This window comes from Motacilla alba, chromosome 5 (genome assembly GCF_015832195.1).
Source record: "Motacilla alba alba isolate MOTALB_02 chromosome 5, Motacilla_alba_V1.0_pri, whole genome shotgun sequence".
Classification (NCBI taxonomy): Eukaryota; Metazoa; Chordata; class Aves; order Passeriformes; family Motacillidae; genus Motacilla; species Motacilla alba.
In genome coordinates, this window is record NC_052020.1 from 13,081,371 (window position 1) to 13,108,164 (window position 26,794).

Below are 26,794 nucleotides of genomic sequence, written 5' to 3' on the forward strand. Positions count from 1 at the left end.
TGCCTGCCAGTGAAGTGAATGGCCACATGAAATGGAAAAGGACAGCAAGGCCAGGTTGGATGGAGCTCTCGTTCAGTGGAAGGTATCCTTGCCCATGGCATGCCCATGGAATTAGATGATCTTTAAGATCTCTTCCACAAATGTATGATTTTAACCTGGCTAAACTGCGAAAGAAGCATTACACTCAGAGCTTCAGACCTACTTCAGTTAGTCTGAAGCAGGACAGAAATGCCTGTGAGCAAAAATGTCTCCTATTTCAAGGCTTAAAGGAAGTACAAAGTGATTCCCATAGCCCCGGAGGCCTTCTGGAAAAGAAAAAGTAATAGCAGAGTGCAACAAGGAAAGGCAGAGGAACAGAAGTTATTTTCTCTGTCTGTTTCTACCCCCTGCAGCTTTTCCACTTGCTGTGTTCTCTCCTTCCCACCAGATGGCTCAATCGCATTTCAAACTGACATTTCCTCCCTCACCGGAGCTGAGCAAAGACCTCTTGCGTGCCCGGCACACCGACCAAGTCATTCCAAAAGCTGACAGAAATACGTTTTCTGTTCAAGCCCAAATAAAGCAGTGCTTCCTCTTCTTTATCATCATTTGCCAGTCAACATGAAAAGTAGTGAGGTAGCTCTGGGGAACTAACTTGTCCTTCTTTCCTCCTTCTCATTTTTAAATACTCATTATGTTGTCTTCTTGTCTTTTTTTCCCAATTTACAGAACTTTCCCTAACTTAATCACTCTTCCCTTCATAAAGCCTGAGATATATATTTCAAAGAGTAGCACCAACTTTTCAATTTCTTCTTTCTACTAAAACACAATACGAACACAAACCTTACAAAGGTGCCAGGTCATAAATTTTCAATACCCAAAAGACTCCTTTTAGTTCAAACTTCCAGCAAACTTTTGAAAGAAAATATGAGAATTCAGTGCCTAAAACTTAGAAAGGTTAATGTTTTGGGACAGACAATAAGAGGCAAAAGATTGTGCATGTTACCTCTCTGCTGATATCTAAATCATAGTCTTGAGGCTCCAGGTCTGTCTCTGTCACTGCTACTGGCTGAACTTTTAACCATTCATTTTCATCCTTGTCTTCTCCACGAATTGCCCTCTCAAGTAACTGCAAATCAAATTCTTGCTCTCGTTTCCACTGGTAATAGATACAAAACAATTAACAGCATTGAACCATACTGCCAAACTCACCATACAGCAATGTACATTACTACTGCAGCAAAAGCTCCACTGCTGAAAGAATCAGCAGGGCAAACCGCTGAAGTGACAACAGAAAGAAAATAAAACTGCATTTCTTGGTACGTAAGGGTGGGAGTTTTGATCTCTAGCTGTGCTGTGAGGAATTCAGAGTATTGTTTAATTTTACATGTTCAGCAGTATTAGATTCTAAGAAATTTATGAATCCCCAATTTTACATTAGCTGGTTAACATGGAATCAGCCACACATGTTGGAATCACAGGTGTCACTAGCAGCGAGCCTACAGGCTGGCAGAGCAGTCCTTGGCATTGTAAAGAGGCAGTGCTGTGCTGTTCTGGATGACTACAAAGAAAGGCTATTTACAGTGCCGGTTGAGATTTACAACTTGAAAATTTTATGTATCTTTTTAGAATAAAACCTACTGTTTAAAGTTGATAATACATTGTGTATCAGCATTAACTTGTCTTGAATGAAAAAAAAAAATTGACTTTTAAGCTCTTCAGACTCTACTAAAAGCAGAGTCTAGCTACCTGCAAAAGTCTTCCACACAGTCTTTAAAACATAAATGTTTAGCAATATAAATCAGAACTATTCAATATTTATTGATATTTAAATTTAGCATATTTAAACAAAGCTGCATAATGTAGAGTACCCAAAAGCCCTGCATAGTAGTCCCTACAAAACAACATACAATACAGTTAGATATAAACTCACACTTATGGCCACTACCAATACGTTTTTGTTCAAAAAATAAAGTTCAGTTGTAGCATCATTCCATCCAGTAGATCGGAGCACCTTTCCCATACATCAGTAGGAAAAAGAAGGGACCAAAACAGCAACAAAATTATCTCCTCAAGGTTTTGAGGGAATCAACGGGAGAATGTGCCACTTTTATGTTTCTAAAAAATATCTCCAGTATTTCTGGTACAAATCTCTGGCTTGTTTTGGATGAAGTTTGAACTCCACATGAAGTCCTTAGACTTCATTATGTCACTTGCATTAATAAATCTAATTGAAACCTATTCATGCACAAGCTCTCAGTATTCACTCAGAAGATAAGTATCTTCCATGTATATTAAAAAGTTCAGTAGGTAAGAGGCAATTATATCTCAAAAATTATTACACTACAGAATTCAACAGAGAAAAGAAGATTTTCTCATATGAGTACTCCAAACTCATCCTTCTACTCATATTCGAACCAGGCCTGATTGAGATAGTATATTTTAAATACACAGTATCATTTTCAAGTTGTTGTTATATAAGAGGTAAGAAAAACATCAAACCATTCTTATGAAGCAGTTCTTTTATTGGCTTTGATGTTGCAACTTTTACATTAAAAAGGCATTGTATATAACAAATGAATTCATGTACTGTGATCAATACTTAAAATGTCATCCTACACTTGAGAGCTGACCAATTAAAATTTAGAATTACACATACAATGTATGTTTAAAGCAAATGTTACACACTGAGCAGCACTTCAATTATACATTTAACTGTTTGCCGTTGTGGCTGCTAAATAATTGTAATGCTGTAAGTAATTGTGCTATCAAACATGCTTTTGCATATCAAAGCCCCATAGGTACAAGAGATGACCTCTACAAAACACTACTAGGGCTGAAAAACTCTATTTTAATTCTTTACAGCAAGAAAAAGACCAAGATGGCACCCAAATTTATAAATAAAGTGTTTGCCACACATGTTAATAACGAGTGTTATGAAAGCGTTTCAATTCAGCTTGTGTATGTTATGTGAGTCAGAAAACATGAGAAGCTCAGATTTATTTCTTCCAATTAAAATATGAAAGTAACAGCGGAACTATAGTACTACAATTCCCAAACATTATGCACTGACTTTAAAAAATTTGTGATTGCAAAACAGAAGACAAAACAGATGAATGTCTCCAAGCAGTGCAGTTGTATTTACTGGGAAAGTAAATACAAATAACTGGCTGCAAATTAGTGCTACAGAACAGTGGGAATGAAAAGCTGATTATAAGGTTTTTCCAATGCCAGCAATTGACACACATGTACTAAACGCAATTAAGCCTGGTAAAAATTGAGTAGTCCAGTTAGAAATTTTTAAGTAGCTACAAAATTCTGCAAATTAAAAACAAGCAAATAAAAAAAAAAAAAAAAGAGGCATTAGGTATGATGAGTGACAAATTTAAAAGCAAGAGATCTTGTGCAATGAATTAGGTAAAATAATGCGATCATTCTAAAGCTCTAGTGGACCAAATAAAAAAAATAAATTAAAAGACCACAGCATAAGTGCAATTACAGTACAATCCTGGTTTAGCACCAAGTGAGCAACTGGGTAACTTCACCAATCAGAATTGCTTTGGTTAGTATCCAAAATGTATCATTATAAACTTCTTATCTGCACAGCATTTACTCTCAGAAAGCAACAAATATACTTTTCTTTAGCAGCCTAAATTTGAGCCTTATTAGAATATTCTACATTTTGAGATTTAAAGAATTTGTATCAATTACAATACATTAGCTCTCATATAAATTCCTAATCAGCATGATTAGATTTTAAAACTGAATTTCCATTTATCGTCTTTTTTAAAAAGAACAAACAAACACCACCTTGGTCTGATATTACCACCAACTATCTTGCAGGCTAATTAATGAATTAAAAGGAAAAACACCCATGGTGAGAAACAGCATTCTAAAAGGCCCATTCCATTAGGAAGCAGTTTTAAAACTGTACAAGCTTCTGTCACTTTCTAAATACAATTCCAAGGGGAAAAAAAAATCATGGCTCTCAAATCATCCCAATATACTGGCATCTCCACTCATCACTAACCTCTGACCAACTTACCTGCTGAACCTGCTACATTTACCTTAACTAAGAGTAAAAACTATCATCTGTTCCTCACACTCTAAACTCATTTGACACCACAGAACACTAATTTAATTGGACTAGAAGCATCACACACACTCAAGTGAAAGTGCTTGCTGGGAAAAAAAAAAAAAGAAGAAAAAGAAGAATAAATTCAAAGATATTTTTAGTTTAGTCCTTTTAAGGCATATCTAACATACTGAGCCTACGTCTGCAGACACGGGCCTGATGAAAGAGCGAGATGAAACAGGCTGCCTTTCTCCTTGGCTAAGAGTTCTCTTGCGTTCCCGCACTAATGCTTTCTGATGTCTCTTCATTCTTTCTAGCTGCTCCTCTGCACTCATCTTGCCTCTTTGGTGGTCTCCAGAGTATAAACGTTCCAAGGCACTCTTTGGTCTCTCCTGGAGAAGTCACAAGGCACACAAAACACATTTTGTAATTAATACTTTATAAGAAGTATACAAAAAAAAAGTTGAACTCCTTCTCCTATCTCATTACTAAATTTTATTCTATTAACTTTGCATTTCTTCGTATATACTCTCTCAACTCTGTATTTCCTATTAGTAGTGCTGATTTTTGGTTCTAAACCTTTTTTTATAAATCTATTTGCAATGCAGTAAGTTGTTTGTCTGTTTTCCAGTTCATTTAAGAAAGTGAAGAATTAGAGACTTTGTTAGATCACAGCTCTTGCTCCTCTCCCAGGCTACTGCAATCCCACTTCCTGCTACACAAAATGTACTTTGGGCCTAACTATTTCATCAGCTCAGACATTTGCCTTCAGAAGTTTATTTAAAACTTACCTTGGACCTATCCCTTCGAAGTGTTGCAAACGATGAAATGGTAGATGACTGGTGCAATCTGGAAGTTGATCCAGACCAACCTTTATGAGGAAAAAGAGAATGCCTTAAAATCAAATGACAGACAAAATAAGACAAGTATCAGTTTGGTTTTTTAAAATTTTATTATACGGTTTCCGTGGCATTCTGGTCACTATCTGAGCACGCATTTTGCAATTCAGATGATCATAAGAGGCATGAAATTTCATTTCAGCCAAACACAATGCACTTCAGGTCACTACTGATCGAAAGTCAGAAAAATCTATAATAATTTAGAAGCTTATATAAAATGAGGGATGGGTTGGACTCAGCTGTACAAGAGTAGATAGACTGTACAAATAATCACATCTATTAAGAAAATAAAACCTTAACATTCACAGTTAGAAATGAAGAGACAAGAAGCAAATGGCTAAGAAATCATTTGCTTTTGCTCCAAACATCTTATCCTCATCTCCAAAAAAGGTACAGGACAATAGCACAGTGGAGATGGAGTGTCAAGTCAGATACAATGTATGGAGCACTGTAGTCATATACTTTACCAGTTATATTTTAATGGCAATATAGGTGTTTTAAAACTACTTGGATTTGCAAAAGATAGCCCAGAACTTATGAATAAAAATAACTCTGAATATAAGAGGCATTCTAACAGCCAATTCCATGTTTTACTATGGGTTTTTTTAAGCCTTCTATATTAAGTTGCTTTGCCAAAGGCTGATTGTCTGCAACAGCACCATTAAAATGCACAAAATTTCTAAACTTCCACTGAATAGTTAATCTAAAAACAGTGATCTGGTGATAAAGATCATCTCCAGGAAACCCTACAAGAGAAAAGCTCCTACACAGACAGTACTGTTAGGGATCAATTCCATAAATTCCTGGCTTACCACGGGTAGGTAATGTCTGGTATCCACTGTCAGGGCTTATTAAAGCACTGGAAGGGTGGCTGAGGTCACCCCCTATCATTGCCAGCTCTGGTTCACTCATGTATGAACGCAGCTCCACCTGTACAGAAAAATACTCATCAGCTCAAGTGAAATCACAGACTGCAAGTTCTAATAACCCTACAACAAATCCTAAAGCTTTGTTTCTGGATTGCTACATCTCTCTCTGCCATTATTATTATATGGCATGGATCATTATTATTTTTAAGATGCCATTATTATCTCTCTGCCATTCTATATCATGATTACTTTATTAAAGGTCCATATATTTTACAGACAACAATAACATCTTTTATTCCCGTATCTTTGAAGTGCAGGGGTACAGGAGTGTGAGTGCTCACCCTGTAATCTCCATTTACATACTGGCCGAGCTCTCGGTCTCTCTTTCTCTCGTCTGACTGACGCTTCAGGCCCCGCACCGAGGTGTGTCTGATGACAGTGGCTTCTCTGGGGAGGGGTGGGACAGCTGGTGGCTGATCCTCAGGGCTGTACAGCTGAGGGAGAGGAGGTCTGGGCGGTGCTTCATCTTCCTGGGAACAGGAAAATGCAGGGATTTGGCAAAGAGCACGAAAACAGTCTGGCATAAACTGCAAAATAAAGGTCTGCATTATATGAAGTATTTGTGACTGCTTCAGCGTGCTCTCCTCTGTCCACACCAGAAGCTTGAGGCTTCAAAGTCCAAGCAAGACCCAAGATATCAACCACAACGCATTTCCAAGGAAGGCTCTGAATATTAACACGTTCTAAACCAGTCTATGGCCACTGTACAATCGGCTCCACATGTACTGTGCTGCAAGTGCTCAGCTCCAACACAAACATCCACTGCTGTGCCTCCACAGTGTGCACTTCCCACCCATGACACTCCTACCGCTCCTGACAGGAGGGAAATGGAAACACTGCTGTGGGAATCTCACAAGAACACTACTTACAACCTTTGGCTTGAGCTTGACTGGTGACTGAAGAGGTGGCTCGATTTTTTTCAGCTGCTGTGCTTGGTGTTGTGTCCTGGTCTGGAAATAGGGCTGTGGATACAGCCTGACCTCCAGAGGGGATTTCACCGGGCTGCGTGGAGGGCTCTGCGGGACGGAAAGCTTGCTCTCCACAGTAGCAAGGGAGGCTGGTAAGGAAGGCACTGAAGACTGAGAAAATGAAGGCACTGTTTTTCTCTCTAGGGGAGAAATAGACAAAAACATTTCTTGACGAGGATCCAGCGAGTCGTTCAGGCCAAAAATGAAACCACACAGTTCAGTATCATCCCATAAAACTCCTGGTGGAGGGCAGTGGGAGCAAAGGAGGGAAAAGCCTGAGAGTTATAGGAAATCAGTCCATAAGCTGCATCTGGCCCCATGCCACAGATTCCTTAAGTTGCCTACAGATCTAGATCATCTCAGAACTATTTTATCTCTGTATGTAAAAGGTGAGTTTTGCAGTAGGCGTTAACAGTCTCCTGCTACCCCAACACATCAGGTCCTGTCTTTGAAATGGGATAAAGCCACTGCAGTGCAGACCACACACACTTTCCCTTCCTCTCTTCCAGAGCTGATGTTGCTCTGCCCACCAAACACCTGCCTGAACAGGGAGGGGAAAGGCAACTGCAGCAAGGGCAGCTGAGTTGCAGTCAAGGGGAAAAAAACCAATAAACCCAGAGAAAAAAACACAGAAAAGCTCCTGGACAGGATGCAGAACACATACTGCACTGGTGAGGGCCTGGCATGTGACAGGAATCCCTTCAGCAACTTCAAAAATGTAGCCCATTATTGTTATTGTTGTTCCCTTTTTTTATGGCTTGTTGCATTTTAGAACCATTGGTATGTGAAAACAAACAAGAAAAAAACCTTTCTGTCACCTCAGGCAAAGAAACACCAAGTTAATGCACTCAATCAACAGAGATTTCTGACACATCCAGTAGCAGAGTTAACTGGATTTTCTGCAGCAGAATAAACTTCCAGATTATGTGCACAGACCCAAAGACTCAGCTGCATTGGTATATTTTTTATTTTTTCATCATGTTCCCCTTACCTGGATTCTTTATAGAGTCTACTATAGTTTTGTAGTTTGCTTTATTTGCACTCAAGCCAGCTGTAACATCTTCAATTCTCCACAAGTCTTTTTGTATTTGTGTTTTCTCCTGTTGTTTGTAGTAAAAGAAAAAAAAAATCAATTATACCTCAGTTTGAATTTGTTATGGGCCTTTCCTTCTTTTGACATCACCAAACTACAATTACAGAACTAACATGAAAACTTAGGAGTTTAGAAATTAGTTAAATCATTATTTTAAAATAGAAATTAATAAAGAAAAAACACCAAACATATCTTGTCCATAAAATTTATTAAAGCATTTTCTGACTCTTGGAAGATTTCCTATAGAAGACAGAGGAAAAGACAAGCCTGTATTTTTCTACAATATTGTTCAGACTACAAAAACACAGTTTATTGTTCTACATAAAATGAACTTCTAGACCCTTTTAATTTGAACTTTCTTCTTAAATCCTATACCTATCAAACTTAAGACTGCTAAAGCAACCTTCAAAAACATCTCAGTACTTTTAGGGGAAATATCCAGTATTAAAAAAGGAAAAAACCAAACTTAGAAGTGCTGACAATTTTAATTTCTGCTTGTATTTCAGTTGTTAGGCCTACTGGCCATGATGTACTACAGGTTAAAACAATATATTGCTGCTGCTCCAGGATTTGGTCTGATCTTGCATCCTATTTGCTTTACCAAGGCTTTTCTTCCAGGAGGAAAGAAAGAAAGGGAAGCTTTGTCTACAGGCTGAACTGCATCACAGCCTGGCTCCTGAAGCCACCATTTCAGTCATTCCAATCATCTTAAATAGCTGCTGTCATCTCATTCATTAAAGCCTGGTAACATAGATTTCAAAAATTTGCATCAGGAATAAACTTAGTAAAACCAATACCATTAAAGAAAGCGAAGGCACTGAAACACTTAAGAATTGCTCACAAACTGCTCAAGAACTCCAGAAATTCATCACTTGCCATGAGCTGCAAAATAGCTACTAATTAATCCTATAAGGCTGAGGGTGGAAAAAAACTTCAGTAAAAGCTGTTACACCTCATAGAGCTAAGGAAGGCATATAAATTGCTTTCCACTTTCTGTCTTAAACCAGGAAATATGTTCAGCCAGGTTACAGATCAGCAAACAGGGTGCCAAGAACACAAACATTTAAATGATGGAGAATGTTATTTGCCTGTAGTAAACTCACTCGATAGATAGGACATATTTTGAAAGATTGTCAGGACACAAACTATAAATTTGCACATTTCATTTCATTTTTCTGAGATTAATCATACTACAAGGGAACCAAATGATGGATTTACAATAATCAAGCCTCAGAACTGGTGAAAAAAACACTATGTTGCAGTGAAAATCCTGCTTCTGAAACCACTCAGAAAATGTTTGATTAGCAATGTAGAAAAGCCAGATCTTTTAATATTATTTCTTCCCATTACTTAAATATTGATGTGAAGAGAATATTTTACATCTAAAATGAACCTGGGCCGAACGATAAGCAGATGAATTAATTTTAAAATTATGAAAGCCAAGATTGCTGCTTACAGAGGGGTATAAATATATTTTATTGGCAAGCAGGAAAAGGTAACTTGGAGAGAAAATTTTATTTCTCTAACTTCTTTCAAACAGAAACATAATTTAAACTGACATAAAGCCAGAAGGGAAACATTTACCAACTAAGAAGTTATCACTGATAAAATAACCCATCTCAGTTAAATTCAGCATGCCCAGATCTTCCCCAGCCCTTCAGCAAAAGACAATTGAAGCTACATTCTAAACAGCAAGATTTACTCTGACCAAGCTGCTTAAACATCTAGGTCTTAACCTCTCAATTAATGCTGCATAGAAACAACATCAGTGGTCTCCTATAGCAACTTGAGCCTGCAAAATTACTGAATTTTTAATAATATTCCACGAAGACTGCATTTTTTTAAACTACAGTGTGTGTTAATTTAGTGCTATTGGAAAATGCTAGATAAACAATCTTGAGTCTACATGCCCTTGGGCAGAGATCGAAAAAATTCTAACTATTATGGGTACTTCAAGTGAGACTTCTTTGAAGGAATATAGTTTTTTAGAATATTCAGTACTTTCTGAAAAAAAATCAGTTCCCCTTAGAATCTCCAAAATAGGTATTCAGAAACAGTTTTTTAAAACTTAGCCAAAAATATCTGTGCATACTTATATGTATATATATATAAAGGTATACACACATACAACTGATAATGTGCTTATGGCTGTGTGTGTATTTATAATTAATCACTTATGTGATATGAGATGATAATCAAACTGAATTAACTTTTTTTTTTCTGTGCAAACCACACTCCCTTCCATATGTATTGGTGAATCCTGTGCCACACATCCAGTATTTTAAGCATGCCTAACACCTAACTGGAAATTTTATCTCAAAGTAGTCTAAAAAGGTGCATTTGTAAAGGTCTAATTTGCCTTTGTTAAACTAAGTAGCTTCATACAAGGACCATTTTATTCTAATATTCCCTTGGGATTTTTTCTTTAAAATATATTCTACAGCTCAGCTCAATTACATATTCTGACTCCAGAAACTGAATCACTTCCCCACACCCAAAATGAAAAGTAAATTAAATTGTACTTTGAAGATTGATGCAATCAAAAAAGGTTTTACATCTCTTGCTTTGATACAAACATTCATTCATTAATAGTGAAAATAAACAGGCTTCAAATGATATCTGATTAGATACTTAATGCAAACAAGATAAAAAATTTAATTAGTGAGCTCTTTTGGTCCAGGACATTTGGAAAAGTAGACTAAGATTTGAGAAAAATGTATACATTAAGTATGTTTCTTGTGTTCAGCTCACACAAAGGAAAAATTATCCAGTATTCCCTGAGAATAAAGTCACCAGCTGTAAGCAGGTATGCAGAAATAATCTGGTATTCCACATCCATTTCAGCAAAGAAAATAACTGAGCTTCAAACAAAGCTTCTTTTTAAAATTTGAAACTGAATAATTGATTTAAAACCGAGATGCCTTTCAATTACTGATGGCTGTTAAACACTTATTCCACTTCACAAAACAATCTGCAGAGATAAATCTTCCATAAACAGAAGAACATGACAAAGAACAAGCAATGACAATAACAACCAGTGACTGATGCTCTTAAAAATGGATAAAGAAGCCAACGATGTCAGATCAAATAAATGGAAGGCTAAGAAGTCCTGCACAGTCTAATAAATTGAATAGGTTATCAATGTCAAGATGTCAGCATGTAAGAAAAACATAATAAAATAATGCCAAATTTGCATAGACAACTTATGAGAAACTATGGCACTACTGCACGAGCTGCAAGACAATGCAGTGGTTTTTTTCACTGCACAGCCATGCTGCCACAGAGCCTGAACTCTGCAAACCAAATTACATGACAGCTGAACACACTGCAAAAATGGCAGAGAAAATTCCTCTTATGAAATGGTAACCTGAAGTTCAGACTAAATCATCCCCTAAGTGTTTACAGTGTCTGGAAAAGGACTCACCTGAGATAGCAATGAACTGCTCATCTGCTCCTGTAAGGCTTTTTTCAGTTGGCTCACATCCTTCTCTAATTTCAGATACTCATTCCAGGCATTTTCCATTTCCTGTTGACAGAAGGAATACTCTAACACAGTGCTACCTTCAAAACCACATTCTCCATCCTCTAATTAAGCACCAAAGAGTTTTGAAGTTACTGTTGTTCTATTATAAAAAGAAGTAAAGAATCCATTTTAGTCTACATTGTTGCTTAGACTTGATTATACACCTGAAAACCCTTTACAGCTTGCACGATCAAGTCAAGAACCTATAGTCAAAAAACTCTGGCCAGCTTCCTGACACAAAGCCAAATGGGCATGTAACAGAATCCCTGCACCAGTACAGCCCTTTTTCCAGTGACTTGCTATTTATTCCCACAAATACATTTTACATGCTGACTCTGGAAATCACACATTTTCTACAGACATAAACTGACTAGATACATTTAAATAACACTGTCATTGTAGTGATCAGACCTTACTATGGGGAGGTGCTCATGCAATTTTAGAAACAGCCTTACAAAGAGCTAGTCTCATATTCATGAAGAGGCAGCAATAATAGAGTGAAAACCACATTAAATTACATTTGAATTTTATTAAGTTATAATATGAACTGTAAATTTTTACTGAAATATCAACAGATTTTCCCAACTCCTTTTGCCCTGCAAAAACATCCTGGAATCACATTTATATTTTCAAAGGACTTGCTGAAAGATGTACAATTTAAGCCCACACTTAACATACAAAGACATTGAAAAGGTTAGGGGTTTTTGCTTGGTTTGGGGACGTGGAAGGCAGGCATTGAAAGCTGGAGAGATTGCTTAATTTTTTTGGTCTGGCTTAGTATCCTGCACCTTAACCAAAACTGCTCAGAACAGGTCTTAACTCCCCTATCCAATGACCAACACAGTTTCAGTCTAACTGTGATTTCAGTTCTGGTTTTCTTGAAGCAACCAAACACACGTACCGTTGAAACTTTGGATATTTCAGCCCGAATATGTATAAGGTCCTCTTGCAAAAGTCTCTGCTGGTAAGATATTTTTTCTGCATGTTGTGGTTGGTCTTTGTACTGATCCATCTGCCTGTGCAAAACCTCCAGAACAGACTCCAGCTGATCCTAACAAAGAAGACAGCAGTAAGTTTTTGTAACATTTACATGGAAATTTATGCATCTACTTGCAGGAATATGAAAGGTGTTTTCCATGCCCCAAGTCTTCCCTACAAACCAACTGAGGTTAGGATTGGCCTCCTGTTTTGGAGACTCACATGTAAACAAAAACTGCAAGAGCCTTAATTACCTATTGTATCCAAAATTATCTGATATTTTCTATTAAATCTTTCCATTAAGCAGCCAAAACCGTTGAAAACACAAAGCAGTGAAAGGGGAATTTTTCTGTTTACCCTCTGTACAAAAGTGTAATTTACAGTTTCAGAAGAATTCCCTTAAGCACTATAGAACTATGACTGCCCTACCTCTGCCCAGCATGAGCTGTTGGCTGAAGGACAGGTTCTCCTCCACTGCTGTGGGTGAAACAGTCTTGTGAGGGTTTAAAATATTGTCTAAAACATGAAACAGGCCCAGTTCATTTAGCAGGAGTAAATAACATGGAATTAATTTTGCACAGTAGCTCTTCCACAGGATCCACCTGAACAGCACTTTCATTTTAGGATATATACATTTTTTAAAAATTATTATTTTTAGAATCACCTCAGTTTATTGACAGCTATAGCTCACAGGAAGTGAAGCAGATGGGTTTAAAACATTCACTTTCAAAAACATGTTTTCTCAGAATGGATACTCAATCCTAAAATAAAACCCAATTCTTGTTATCATAGAAGGATATACACACTACAGTGCAATCAGCATCCATTAATTCAACTTTTTGTTTAGAATCTCTATTTTATATTTTATGACTAGATAAAACTTTCCATTTTATTTTACTAAGCCCTTCTTAACCTGCTTACTTTATTTTCCTTAAGGGCTCTTATTTTGTCCTCCAAGTCCTGCAGAATTCTGTCCTGCTCACAGAAAACGCTCAGTTTCACCTGGAAATGAAATCATACACATACATCAGGTTAGATTTTAAAAACCAAGCAGAAAAGTATCCTCTTGTAATAGTTCACCCCAAGGAGCATAATAATGACCATGTAACTGTACAAAAGAAATAGACAAATCAGTGCAAGAGGTGCTGAAGTGGCGTTTGATACTTACATCAATATCGCTTTCTGCAACCTTGACAGGTTTTGCACTTCTTTCTTTCAATGTGTCACGTCCTGTCACCTAAGAGGGACAGATTTTCAAAATGTAAGAAATTCGTAGCAAACTAAAACCTAATGATGCTTCAGCAGTGAAGCAAACTAAAACCTAATGATGCTTCAGCAGTGAAAAGAAAGCTTTTATTAAATATTCACTTTTATTAAGAAAGTAATAATAAAATTTTGGATGCAAGTACTTTCAAATCTGGCTTCAGTTTTTGAGAAGTGCTAACAAAAGGGATTACTAGTTATATTAGGCTATTTAGTAACTCTTCCAGCAGCTTGGAATTCTCTACAAAACAGCATAATCTCACCTGTCTCTGGTTACAAAAGTCCTTTTTCTGCAAGATCTAGTAGTTTTAACAGTTCTGCTCTAACAGCTTTCTTGAAGCCAAAGGAATGCAATTGTTCATTTAAATGCATGGTTGCAACAATAGCAGCATTCATGAATGACTAAAAATACAACTTTTGGCAAGTGTTTCATTCTACAAAGGACAGCATCTTCCCCAGCACAGGCTGGATTTTACTAAAGACAGACTGCTATAAAAATGCTATAGTGGAATTAAATGTAATTTATCTATTTTGACGTGGCTGTCATGTACCAAGTCTCTCATTCCATAAATCACTGGTTTCATATTCCATTTCTGGTGAGATTATCTTCTCACATAACGGTTTTAGAATCAGTACCAAAACAATACTCAATTGTACTTCCAACCTTCAAAATCAAGGCATGTCTGTGTCTGTAGAAATGTTTATTATTTCCACTGCCTACACAGGACCCTCTTTGTGAATAAATGTGGTTAAGAAAAGAGCAATATAATAAAGCTCGTAAATAACACATTTTATAAAAGCCTTACAATCTAATGATTTAATATCACCTCTTTGGAACATTTTGAAGGTTCATTAGAGCAAATACTATCTTACCACAGGACCACCTGGTGATTAGTAGTATTCATGTACAGCATATTCTTATTCATATACAGGCAAAAGTTTATGAAGAAAAATTCACCTCAATATTGTCTTCAGTAATAAAAGAGGAGAGATTTTGATACAAAAGCTGAAGTTGCTTGTTTTTTTTAATGACATAAGAGTGGTATAAACAGGCAGTTTGCTTTTGTACCAACTGGCAATCTCCAGACTTGAAGCTACATATTTTACTTATTAACCTAAGAGTCATCTACAGGATCATGTTAGCTTTTTAAAAGTAATTAAATTTTACCCTAAGTGAGGTAAATATCCTCTTCTCCAGTGGCAGAGTCCATTTAAAGACTTCTCATGTAGTATTGAGTGGTGAAATATTACCTCTGAACCACCAAAATCAATACTATTTATTGCTGCTAGAAGCTTTCAATTTTTTGATTTTTTTTTCAACAATTACCTGCTATATAGAGGAAAAAAACTGTCTTTCAAAAGTATTAATTAATATTTATTTAAATGGCAATTCCTATAGGTAATTGTCACAATTAATTAAATATAAACATAAAATACCAGCATACCAAAAGCAATAATTCTGCATATTTAATTACCTGCAAGCTAAGACAATACGAAAGCTTTTTTCAAAGCAACGTAATTAACATAAAAACATGTCTACAGAATTTGGGGATACTTTAAATTACATAATCAGGGCTGTAAGGAATTTGTTAACTATCAAGCAGTGAACATGACAACATAATGAGGATTAAGCATGCTTTCACATTTTCCAAACTCCACACAGGAGTCACTACTTGACACATTCATTTTCAAAACATGATAAAATGAAACCAAACACTGAGGTCAGCCATAAGTTCGCATACAGACTCCAAAAGAGGGGGAAAAAAAAGGGAAGTAAAAATAAAATCTTACAGAAAGCACTACTGTGCACCAAAAGACACCTGTAAAAGCCAGAACACTGACTGCTACTTGAAAAAGCAATGGGATGAGCACATTTCAATGCAAGCAGTCTTACATGTATACTGGATAGTAACCCTTGTGCTGAGTTCTTTAGCACTTTGTATATCATGTTGATCAGAGGTCCATTATTTTCTATCTGTTTCAAACAAAAGTTTAGTCATAGCTTGTTACAGACGTCAAGATTTAAACCCCCAAACCTCACAACTCAAAACTCCACGAGCAGCAGTGATCACACACTCCCAGGTCACACCTAAGCACTCTGCAGTTAATTGCTCAACCACAATTCCACACTGAAAAGTTCTATTTCCAAACCTCTAAGAAAGATCTCCAGAAATAATGGATTTAGTGAAAAAAGTATAAATCCATTTCCAAAATGTCCTAATTGAAGTTGTTTAATGAGAGTGGGTCTAATTCAAAGCCCAGCGTAGTCAAAAGAAATACTTGAACTAATTGGCTTTCTAAGTTTCCAGTGTCTTAAATGGAAGATATTACACACATGACCTGGGAATTTGCTGCTACTAAAATCTGTATAATTTGCTTCCTTTTTTTTTATGCAGTGCACTCCCCTTTTTTCCTTGTATCACAAATCAAAGCATTGCTACATTTAGTGGCAAAGCACAAATGTAACCAGTACAGGGACACCTTCTCCAGTTTCACATGGGCTCTTTAATCTCTCACAACCTGACCAGAAATTTTACATTTCTGGACCATGACTGAAAGAAGGTTATTAAGAAATCCCACTTTGAAAATTTACATCACTCCTTTGGAAACACATTTGACATTTTGACTGTCAAGATTTTCAGAAGGGAAGCAGCTGGCATGAAGTTTCTTTGCACAGAAGTATCAGGTGCTACCATACATTTTTCTTTCTGGCTGCTTTTGTTAGGTGCTACAGGCAGTAGGAAAGCACAAGGGGAGCTCTAAGAGACCAAATATCTTCTTGTGTTCCAGACTGCAACAAATTAATCTGGACAGAATCCACCAACAAGTCAAGAACCCCTTCCCCTAAGAATTTTGCTAAGCCTATCACATTTTCAGAAGCTTGACCTGTGGTCACTTCAACTGTGAAAATTATTGTGTTTTATAATGGACAAAACACTGAGATTATTAGTAATTTCTCACCTTGTAGGACTTTTTAAATTGTAGTTTGTCATAAAATTCACCTTATGGCTTGGGCTGCAGTTACATTTGACAAAGCCACGAACAAACCAAGGACAAGGCTTAAAACAAAATGTGTCCAACCAATTTTAAATTTGTATATTAATGATTCCAACAGTTTACATATTTGATCATTTAGACTACATATACATCACCTATATCATATGCTAAATACACATATGGTTCTATAGTAATACTTTCCATTTCTGTATTTGGTTACATATTCAGGAATTCAAAGATCAGATAAGATTGAAATACACATCCTCATAGGTGCAATCAGCTCACAGGCAACACCCCATGGCATCAGTGAGCTCTGTACATGCAAACCAGACAGACAGCAAGGTGTCAAATTTCCCTTCACCTTGATTTTCAGGAACACCGTGTGATTTATATATGGCAAGACATCCTACATCCCACAGAAAGTGGCAAACTACTTTGCTAAGCAAAACAATTATATCTTTTTGCTAGTTTTTTTTTTTTTTCCCCTTCAAAACCTGACATTAAGAACTCTAGATCTGCTTTCAAATTGCCAACCTTCAAGTGTACCAGACACAGAAGTCATTTAGACAGATGATAGGACCCTCAGTACAATATTTAATTCTTTTTTAGAAAGAAATACCTCCTAACATTACTTGATCAGATTCTCTCTATGGATGGATGGATGAATGGGTGCATTTGAAATCTTTTAGTGGTAATAACATGAAAACAATGACAGTGCTAATTAATCACATTTTCACAAGAACATATGGCACATTATACAAATAATGGAAAAGTCACTCTAATAAGATTTAAAGGGGAAAAGCTAGATTAAAAGAACACAAGTTTTAACTTAGAGGTGTTGACTTCATATTGGTACTAATGCTACAGCAGAGAAACATTTTCAATCTGTTTTTTATATGAATTCCCTAAATCCACATATCATCCATCTCAGTACCAGTAACATGAGTCATTCTCATAACTAAAGCAACCACATTTTCTGAGTTTTCACTTTAATTGTAGAGTCACTACTAAAAAGACACTCAATATTCTAAGCACAAGCAAAAGACAGTTTCCATCTCAGACTAGAAAGTTACTTTAAAATTTGCAGGTACAAACACGATGCAAAAAAGACAACTGGGTTGAAAAAAGATAAAAAATGAAGTAGACTTATCTAAAATCTTACCTTTAGATCCAAATACTCCAGATCCTTTTTCAACTGGATGTAAGTGTCATCCGCCTTCAGGTAAATACATAGGGAAAAAACAGTGCAACATATTTGAATGTTTGGAACCATTTCAGAATGGTTGGATTTGCTATATACAAGAAAACAGATGGAAGAGAGAACAAAATAACAGAGTAGGAGCACATAAAAAAAGCACATTTGCTCCACCAGCATATTGCTATTTACAGCTAAAAAATGGGCAAGATATTTCCCAAGAGTATTACTGCCTCATTACCCCACCTCCACACACCTAGATTTTTGTTTCCACCTCTAATAGGACACAGAACTACCTGAAACAATGTATCGTCAAAAGCTGTTTTTTCAAGATCAATTTCCACTGACTAGCCCTTCAATGAAAAAGTTACAGTGGTCTGCCTGAATGTCAGATGTAACCAGAAGACATCATATAATATACCACTAGAATACTTTTCATCTCAATTTATATGCATTTTAAGATATTCCTTTATTTAGGGAAAGTATGAAATAAGTGTTGAAAATAACTTTCTGAAAAAGATCTCACTTGTATGAGTAGACAATCCATTTTGTCTTTTTAAGTAACAGCATTCAAGTTGATCCTTATTTTTCATTGCCTCACCTGTGATTGCCATCAGCTTAATCTTATAGTTACACTCATCTAGCAACGTCTTTCTTACAGTCCCTTCAAGTAAATCATGCACAGAAGTCATAACAAAGTTATTTCTCCTCTCTTGAAAGGGGATATTTGCAAAACAAAATAAAGTTTTAACTTTTGCAAATGTGCTACTTGTAGTTAGCCAAAATGCCCAAAACTTTTTAACTGCTCTATTGTCAGCATTTCATATCCTGGGTGCAATTAACTTCAGAATAAAAGAAAAACACAACTATACCTTTTCTCAAGTTTTGAGCCAATGAGAATGTGTAGTTAGAAAAAGAAAAGAAAAACCCTTTATGCCATAAAATCAATAGATCACACTTGCATTTCTTTAGAGGTGTTCACTTACAATTCTTGTCAGATCAGCTTGTAAGACTGGCTGAGGACTTGACTAAAAAGTCTGCCCATTTTTGGAGAAATCCAAAAATTATTACCACCCATCTTAGTGCAATTGTTCTGTAGGTGAGGTAATCGGGAAATGAAACTTCTTCAGTTCAAAATAACCACTTTAGTTTTGGGCCAAAGCCTTCACCAATTTCAAGAAGAGTCACCAGATTTTATCCCCAGGTGGCTCCATTTTTGAGGCTCTAGTAGGAACCGGAGAGCTCTGTGAGTACATTTCTGTTTGATTTCACATTTACAAGTTTCTTAACACCAGTGCAATCAAGAGCACCACAGATCATCCAAGACACTCCTGAGCTTTTATGAACCAATGTTCACCTGCAGAACTGACACAGTTACAAGCTCATATGAATGTACAGACTGGCTGAAGCATTTCAATTTGCAGGTGATGCAGCACATGGCACAGGGAGCCAACCCCACCATGAAAGCAGCACAAAGAAATGGTTTTGCTTTAGAATGAGCTTATTGAGTATTTTAATCCACATTTCTGAAGATGCAGCATTTTCAGAAATAGTACAAATACACAGTATAGAAAGGAAGTAGACACTTCGAAACAGATGCACTGGCACCCTGTAACTTAAAAATGCTCATCTTTTATAGCAAATAAAAGTAAGCAAAAAAAACCCGCGAACAACCTGGGCACTGTAGAATATCAAAGAATGGGCAAGGAAGCACAGACTCAAGCATGCCGCTAATGAAGCATTTGCAGAGTCACAAAATGTCACAGATGAGCCACGCAGCAGCTGACCTGATAGGTGGAATTAGTTGGCAAGTGCTGCAGTAACTGAGCGATTGTGTAATTTCTTATACTAGCCAACTTAGCCTGATGTCTCCTTAATCGAATGAGAAGCAATGTTAGCTCTTCAGGCTGCAGGTATTTAGACACATTGTAAAGAGGAAATTAGCAGTCTTCAGGGAGAGGAACTATAATTACATTTTTCACCTCAGTGCCCAGAAAACAGTTACTTGACATGATTAAGCAATTATTTAATTAACTCTGCATTTGGTCAAACAAACATAATAAAACTTGAATCCTGTAATAACAGAAAGCTCACCCCTGCTCACGTTGCAGATAAAGGCAAAAGTCCTATAGGCTTTACTGGGTTAAGATTAATTTCTCATTCGAGTTATTTATGCTTTAACTAATACAGTTAAGATTAAGCACTATGGATTTTAAAACTTGGCTGCACTAGTGGGAGGACACAAGAGGAGCCGTGCTCTGCACTTACCGACTTGCCGTGCAAGCTGGGCGCGCTCACCGTGTGTGTCATGTAGCCCATGGCAGGCATGGAGCGGCGATCCAGGTGGGTGGAACTCTGCAAGAAACCACAGCCACAAGGTAAGGATTGTGTCAAGTGCCAGCTGTGGCAAATTCAGTCTGCAGCTCTGATACAGATTTTCTGTTTCAATTCGTGGCGTGCTTAGATCAGGGAAACACTCACTGGGCAGACCAATCCTTTGATGATTAAAAATTTATGAATCAACCAACACAAATTCAGCACCTGTGATGCTGGGCAGAGCAGTGGATTGTGACAGCACGAGATGCTTCAGCAGAACGTGCAATGTAGCTCTCAGCAGATTTTAAAGTAAGTTCATCAAGTTCCCCCCCAGCACAATGTCTCCCAGAAAAAGGTTTGGTTGGATGATGCCTTCCCACAGCAGGCTTGTACTGCTTATAGTAACAACTGTGAATGCTCTCTTTTAGCCAGGGAACATGAAGCTACTGACATGACTGACACCTTGTGGCAATGGCTTCCATCAATACCAACAGGTTTTTTTTAATAATCATCCTTGATCTGCCCCTTTCTGTTCACAATAAGAAAGCCTACTGCACAGTCATTCTTTCATCTTTCTCTTAAAGCCAAAGTGTTAGGAGTTCTTCAAGGCAGACTAAATGTCTTAGTCCTGTCTCTGAATTTCACTGAATGCTGTTTTGATTTGCCTCGCTTGACTTTTTTTTTTTTTTTTTTAAGTGCAACTGGATGGAATTTATTAAAGCAGTACAGGGAGCATGGAGTATCATGGATTTATTCAGACATATTTAAATGTAGAATGACACTGTGTGCTTACATAGAAAAACATTAGCATTTTTCTCTACAAACTTTCTCAGAAGTTCCACAGAGAAGTTTTCATGATGAGGAACTGTGTTTCCCAATATTAGTAAAGCCAAGATGTCACAAAAAGAGCTTAAAATTTCTGCATTTCCATTGCACAGGAAAGGAAAAGATTACTGTACATGCCTTTGTAAGGTCCTTGAACTTACATGTGGAGAAACCAATGTGTAGTAGAATATATTCAGGAGTTAAAAATATTAATTTCCAGTTCTGCAAATCACTAGACTATTTCACCCTCTGACAGAATATTATAAATCTATAAATGCTGAAAGACACCAAACAGCTACACCACATACACACTGGAAAAAAATCTAAACTGTGCATGAAGCTGCAGCCTAAAGTCATGGCCCTAAACCCACATGGGTATCTGGATTTGCAAGTCTCTCTCTTTTCAAATACTTTCCTTATCAGAGTCCATGGCTGAGGTCAAAGACTTAAGTGAATACAGAGGCTATCAATACCAATTATTCCAGATCTACCAAGACAAGTCAATCCTCCATTGATTCAACACAAATTTCTCCAAATTCCTTAGGCATGTAGAGCATTTTGTATTAGAACTGAATAGGTAAACCTCTGTTACCTCTGGATAAAAGGGCACAAGAGTCCCTAGGAAAAAAACCCACACTGAAACTATTCAGAAAGTTGAAGCTTGAGACCAACACTATTTGAATTTGGCTAGCCCAATGTTAAAGACCCTGCAATGGACCTAAAATATTAATATATGTAATAATAATAATATAGGCTTTGCCATAACCAAAACCAGAATCACCTGTTAGACTAACTACAACAGCAAAACATGTAGAGAAAGCAGGCACAGCAAACACAACGCTACAAGCAAAAATAAATAATCAAGGAAGATTCCATCCTGATGAGTTTTATATTCTTGCCTTCATACTCTCTACAGTAAAATACTACTAAATCTGTATACTTTATACATGTAAATATACGCATGTACGTATACAAGCATATGTTTTCCAGTTTTTTATTACAAGTACTCCAAACCTATGCGATGTGCCACCAATTTTCCTTTCCTAACCAACAAAAGCTAGTAAATCTGATCAAAATGGCAAGACTTGAGGAGAATATTGTTTCTTCTATTAGCTTTTACAACTTACATGACCTTTCCTACACGAGGAAGGATGCAATGAACCACGACTACATAAACCCCCCCATGTGTGACACCATGTGTAGAATGGTTTGGAATCAGTTACACGGACACCAACCTTCACAGCACGATTCCGAATCTTCCTGGGGGATCCAGCAAGAGGAACATCCACGGTCTGTCTCTCATCAGATGGTTTAACCGTGAGCCTTTCTGCAGGAGTATGTGGTCTCCGTGGCAGAAAGTTTTTTGGAGGTCCAGGTGGAGGAATATCAGATGGAGAGGGTGGAACAGATATTGACCGTGGAACATCTAATGAGCTTTTTGACTTAGCACGATCAATGAAGTCTGAAGAACCTACATAAAGTGGGGCTGTGGGGCTGCCATGTTTGAACTGCTGTCTCTGCTGCCACTCATACAGCTGCCAAACAGTTCCATCCTTATTTGCTTTCCTCTCCTCCTGGGACATCTTCAAGTGGCTGACACGATCTTGTGCATATTTGTAGTCACTCGGCAAATTGCGGTTTGGTGGTGGTGAGCTCCCTGAAGGCTGCCTGGTATTCTTTGGCAAAGTGTGATAGTTTTCAGGAAAAGGAGGATTGGGACCCTGACGTGTAAGAGTGTGATCAGAAGTGAGGCTGTAAAAAAAAAAAAAAAGAGAAAAATTTTAGCACACAATGATGAGTGGGATTGACTGATGAAAAACACCTCTAATGATAAAAGCAGAGGAGCTACAAGACATTTTAACAGAATTTACAGAAATAGACATTTTAACAGAATTTACAGAAATATTAACAAAGCAATATTAATGACATCTATCCTGCACACAAACACTACACTGCAGAAATACAGGACTTTAATTTAGTGTTTAATCTGGGATGAACTACTAGAAACAAACTTAAGGAACAGCAGCATTATGTACTTAAAGTAAAAAGATAGTCAAGAACATGAAGAACAGAATTATTGTCATGTTTATCAAGCGAGTTTGTAAATTAAAATATTCCTCTTCACAGAAAGTGTGCTGACCACTAGGTGGTGCAGTTTATGAAAACAAATGCATGTTCAATATTTATATCTTTAAAGCAAGAAGAAATCTCACAATCCCAAAATATCTCAGATTGTTTTTGCTCCTGTGAACAAACCAAAAAGAAAGAAAATGGTAAGAAACTGCTCAAAGTCTGCAGGTCTGTACGATTTATTTCCACCTAATGCTACTGGCTCCACTGATCTGAGCAACATGAGACTTTTTACAATAAAGGTCATTGACAAATTAGAATATAAAAAGAGCTATTACATCCTGGCTTTAGTACTGGATCCATAAAACACTTAAGCTGTACAAACAAGATATTTTAGTAGGTAGAATTGGCAAAAGTTTTGACAAAGCCTAGTTGGCTCCCTCTCCTCCTTTGAAGACAAAATCTTTCTGTAGCCTCATGTATAAGGGCCTGCCTATCAAATTTCTGATTCTTCAGTCAAATATCTGGGGGTTTTGTACTTGCAGTCATTTGCCCATTGATTCAGAATCTCCAAAGAGAAAACTATTCTGCTAGGCTTGCTACAAAGCATCAATACCAAAAAAAAACAAAATTAAAAAAAAAAGACCCAGCACAAAACCACACAAACAAAGAAACTCCAAGCATCTTTTCATCACTTCACTCAGTAAGTTCCACTCTGCGCGAGAGGGAGACCTCATGGTTTGGAAAATGCAGGAATTCCACAGGAAAAAAAGGCCAGCGTGGAAAAGAACATCTTTGTTCAGCATCCAAGAATAACTGCAACAAGGAGGAAAGAATTCCTACCCGCAACTCCTGCTCAGTAGTTGCCACCATCCATTTTTACTTGCAGGATTTGACACTGTTGGACTGCCTTGAAATATGGATACTCTCAAGAGGATACAAAATTCCTCATGCCAGCAAGCAGAATAACTGCTCTGCACTGCCTGGAGGGTTACAAATCTGTAAAGGCTCTGCTCTCTCATACCACAAAATCTTGCTATTACCCCGAATTTCAGAGTGAAGGTTAAAGCAGGTAGGTAGTATGAGCACAGGCAACTCAAAGATCAGCATACAGTGGTTGTGGGACCTCTTTTAATTCTCTAATTCACTGTATTAGGTGCACTTTGAATGTCCTGTACTTTGCTGCCAATTTTTTCTACAAGAAAACATGTGGTATAAAGTCGGTAGAAATGTATTCCTCTAGATAGCAATAAGAACCAAGAACCCTTGGAGGGAATAATGCTACAAAAGGACATCTGAGGCAGCCATGAAGCTAAGACAGATTCTTTTGGTGATTTCCCTGTGGAAGAACAGGGAAGGGGGACTTGACCACTCCTATACCTCAATTTAGTGGAGACCTCATGAAGGCGTAAGCAAACTATCAGATATTACAAACCACCTGTGTGTGAATATTTTCTAACTGGACAGTAAAAGGCAGAATACTGAGATCAGCCAGAATTGGTGGCAGTCAATGAAGCCACCAGGGCTAGCAGCTTTAGGAGCAAAACCAACCTGAAAACAAAGGCAACGTGAGTTTTGTTGGGGGCAAGGGGAGTCACGCCTTCCTTCTAGAAAAGGATGGATTTTTCTGAGAAGAAATAAAAACTGTTATTTTGAAAGCAGTACGTGGAGCAGCTGATATGAGCCAGTTTCATGCAATACTTCAGCCTGCTATAAAAAGAGAACAAAGTTGAATGTGGATAACATTGCACAGGGAAAGTCACATTCAGAGCTGAACTTGGGAGGCAACTGCCTACATAGAGGCACATTGTGTTTTCTCAGTATCTGAAGTAGGGAGAAACCTCGAGATGAGATGACAGGCTTTAAGCTGGTGGCATCTCTACCACACAAGGTTTGAAATGCTTAAGAGATAATTTGCATCGTATAAAAATAGGTTCTGAGATGCCTCACCAACTTCTAGGTAAAGAACAATGTCCCATCCCAAATGGCTCAAATTAGTCCACTACCGCTTTCTTGGAGTTTAAGAGCAAAAGTGAGCAAAAGCAGCTGTTCTTGAGAATCTCCTCTCATTTGAATGATGAGGTATAGAGAATATAAAAAGGAAAGCAGTCATTAAAGAGTGCATAAATGGCCTGATGTCATATTATATGACTATTGGCCATGAAAACCTTCAGGGTCTGCAATGGGAAGCAATCACAGAGAAGATATTGCAAAAAGAGAAGATAGATGTTCAGAGGACAACATGTACTATTATTAGAAACACTATGCCCATTCATGGGAATGCAAGGAAGCTAACAAAGACAAGTAATGTTTCTTCCTTAAGCAAGTCAGGAAGGAACAGAAAGTTCTGCATAACAAGAAACGTTTTAACACATTTGCATGGAAGGAAGTATCTCAACACAACTGCATCTAGTGAGAAAATACTAAGCTTAATTGTATTTATATATTTCTAAAATGCAAGTAAACTGTAAGAAATAGCAAATTCTTCATAATTATGCATTAAGTTTATACAGGCACTGGAACCAGATCAAAATCTAACAATTTCTGAACAGCTGCCGTTTGATGGTCCTGACCTTGACCTTTAATTACTTACACCTAAAACCTCCTGAAAGCCTCCTTTCAAACTTTCTTCCAGTTCTTGAGATCTCTCTGAAAGGCTGGCATGAATCATACCAAAGCAGATATTCCCATCTGCTGAGAACAGAGTGGGATTAGATGGCTACACTGGATGTCACTGGAATGCAGCTGACAGGTCACTAAGAGAGGTGGGTCTCCAAAGTGACAGCTAACATTTACAACTCAGCCAGCAGAGTGCTTCATTAAAAAGGGAAGTAAAACATCTATTTGAAAGGTCTGAAGATCTATATAAAAGGTGCCATTCCTACAAGCAGTCAATACAACCTCAGTATTTGTGTGAACCCTTTAGGTGAAAGGGTTCTTTCTTGTCATAATCAATGCGCTGGCAAGCACTGCATCTGTACACACCTGAGCCAGGAAACAAATAAAAGCTGTACTCATTCTGTGTTCAAGAACTACCCAGCCTTCTGAATCCTCAGAGGTTCTCTGTTTGTAACATTTCAGCTGGAATAACAATCAACATGGAGCTTCAAAAAATTAAGTGCTCTACTACTACTTACTAAAATCAAAATGGAATGTCAATCAAATGACCATCTCTAGCTTAAATTTCTACACCATGCAACCAGGAAGATATCTGACAACTAACATTCCACTTCTATCCATCATTTAACAACATTGCAGCAACCTCAGCAGGCTAAGAGAAGGTGCCATTTAAAAGATGCCTCTGTTAATCTTTGGGAAGGTAACATGCAATTTATTCTGAATGCAGAGAATATAGTGGCATTTGTCAATGGAAAAGGCAAAGAAAACCAGGTCAACTGAGCCAAAACAGACATTTTTAGAGATATGTATATGCAGATATAGAGCTATATCTAGAAATAGATACACACAGACATACATACATATACATCTTCGTTTTCACTGAATACTTAGCAGCTCAGCTGAGGTAGCTGGTTTCTTCTAGAACAAAGCCTGGCACCTGCATCAACACTATCTTAACACTGTACCTGATACACGCCCCTAAAGTTAATTTACTGGAAAGAGTAATTTGGAAGAAAACCATACTTATGTAGCTATCAGTCAATCCTGTCACTTCCAGGATTCTGA

The 26,794-nt window shown here is 37.3% G+C and overlaps 1 protein-coding gene across 8 annotated transcripts in view; it reads right to left on the reverse strand.

The window, feature by feature from the left end:
- Nucleotides 1-26,794, reverse strand: part of PLEKHA7 (pleckstrin homology domain containing A7) — a 146,357-nt gene that overhangs the window by 8,766 nt on the left and 110,797 nt on the right. For 7 of the 8 annotated variants that reach the window (XM_038139899.1, XM_038139894.1, XM_038139895.1 and 4 more), the window contains 14 exons: nt 22,276-22,792; nt 20,168-20,254; nt 17,867-17,920; nt 13,613-13,681; nt 13,366-13,446; nt 12,368-12,517; nt 11,368-11,469; nt 7,842-7,950; nt 6,752-6,990; nt 6,164-6,352; nt 5,766-5,883; nt 4,846-4,925; nt 4,246-4,446; nt 986-1,138 (listed from right to left, as the gene is read on the reverse strand). In XM_038139899.1, coding sequence (XP_037995827.1) covers nt 986-1,138; nt 4,246-4,446; nt 4,846-4,925; nt 5,766-5,883; nt 6,164-6,352; nt 6,752-6,990; nt 7,842-7,950; nt 11,368-11,469; nt 12,368-12,517; nt 13,366-13,446; nt 13,613-13,681; nt 17,867-17,920; nt 20,168-20,254; nt 22,276-22,792 — 2,149 coding nt within the window. The remainder of the gene's footprint in view (nt 1-985; nt 1,139-4,245; nt 4,447-4,845; nt 4,926-5,765; nt 5,884-6,163; nt 6,353-6,751; nt 6,991-7,841; nt 7,951-11,367; nt 11,470-12,367; nt 12,518-13,365; nt 13,447-13,612; nt 13,682-17,866; nt 17,921-20,167; nt 20,255-22,275; nt 22,793-26,794) is intronic. The other variant, XM_038139893.1, reaches the window with a different exon arrangement.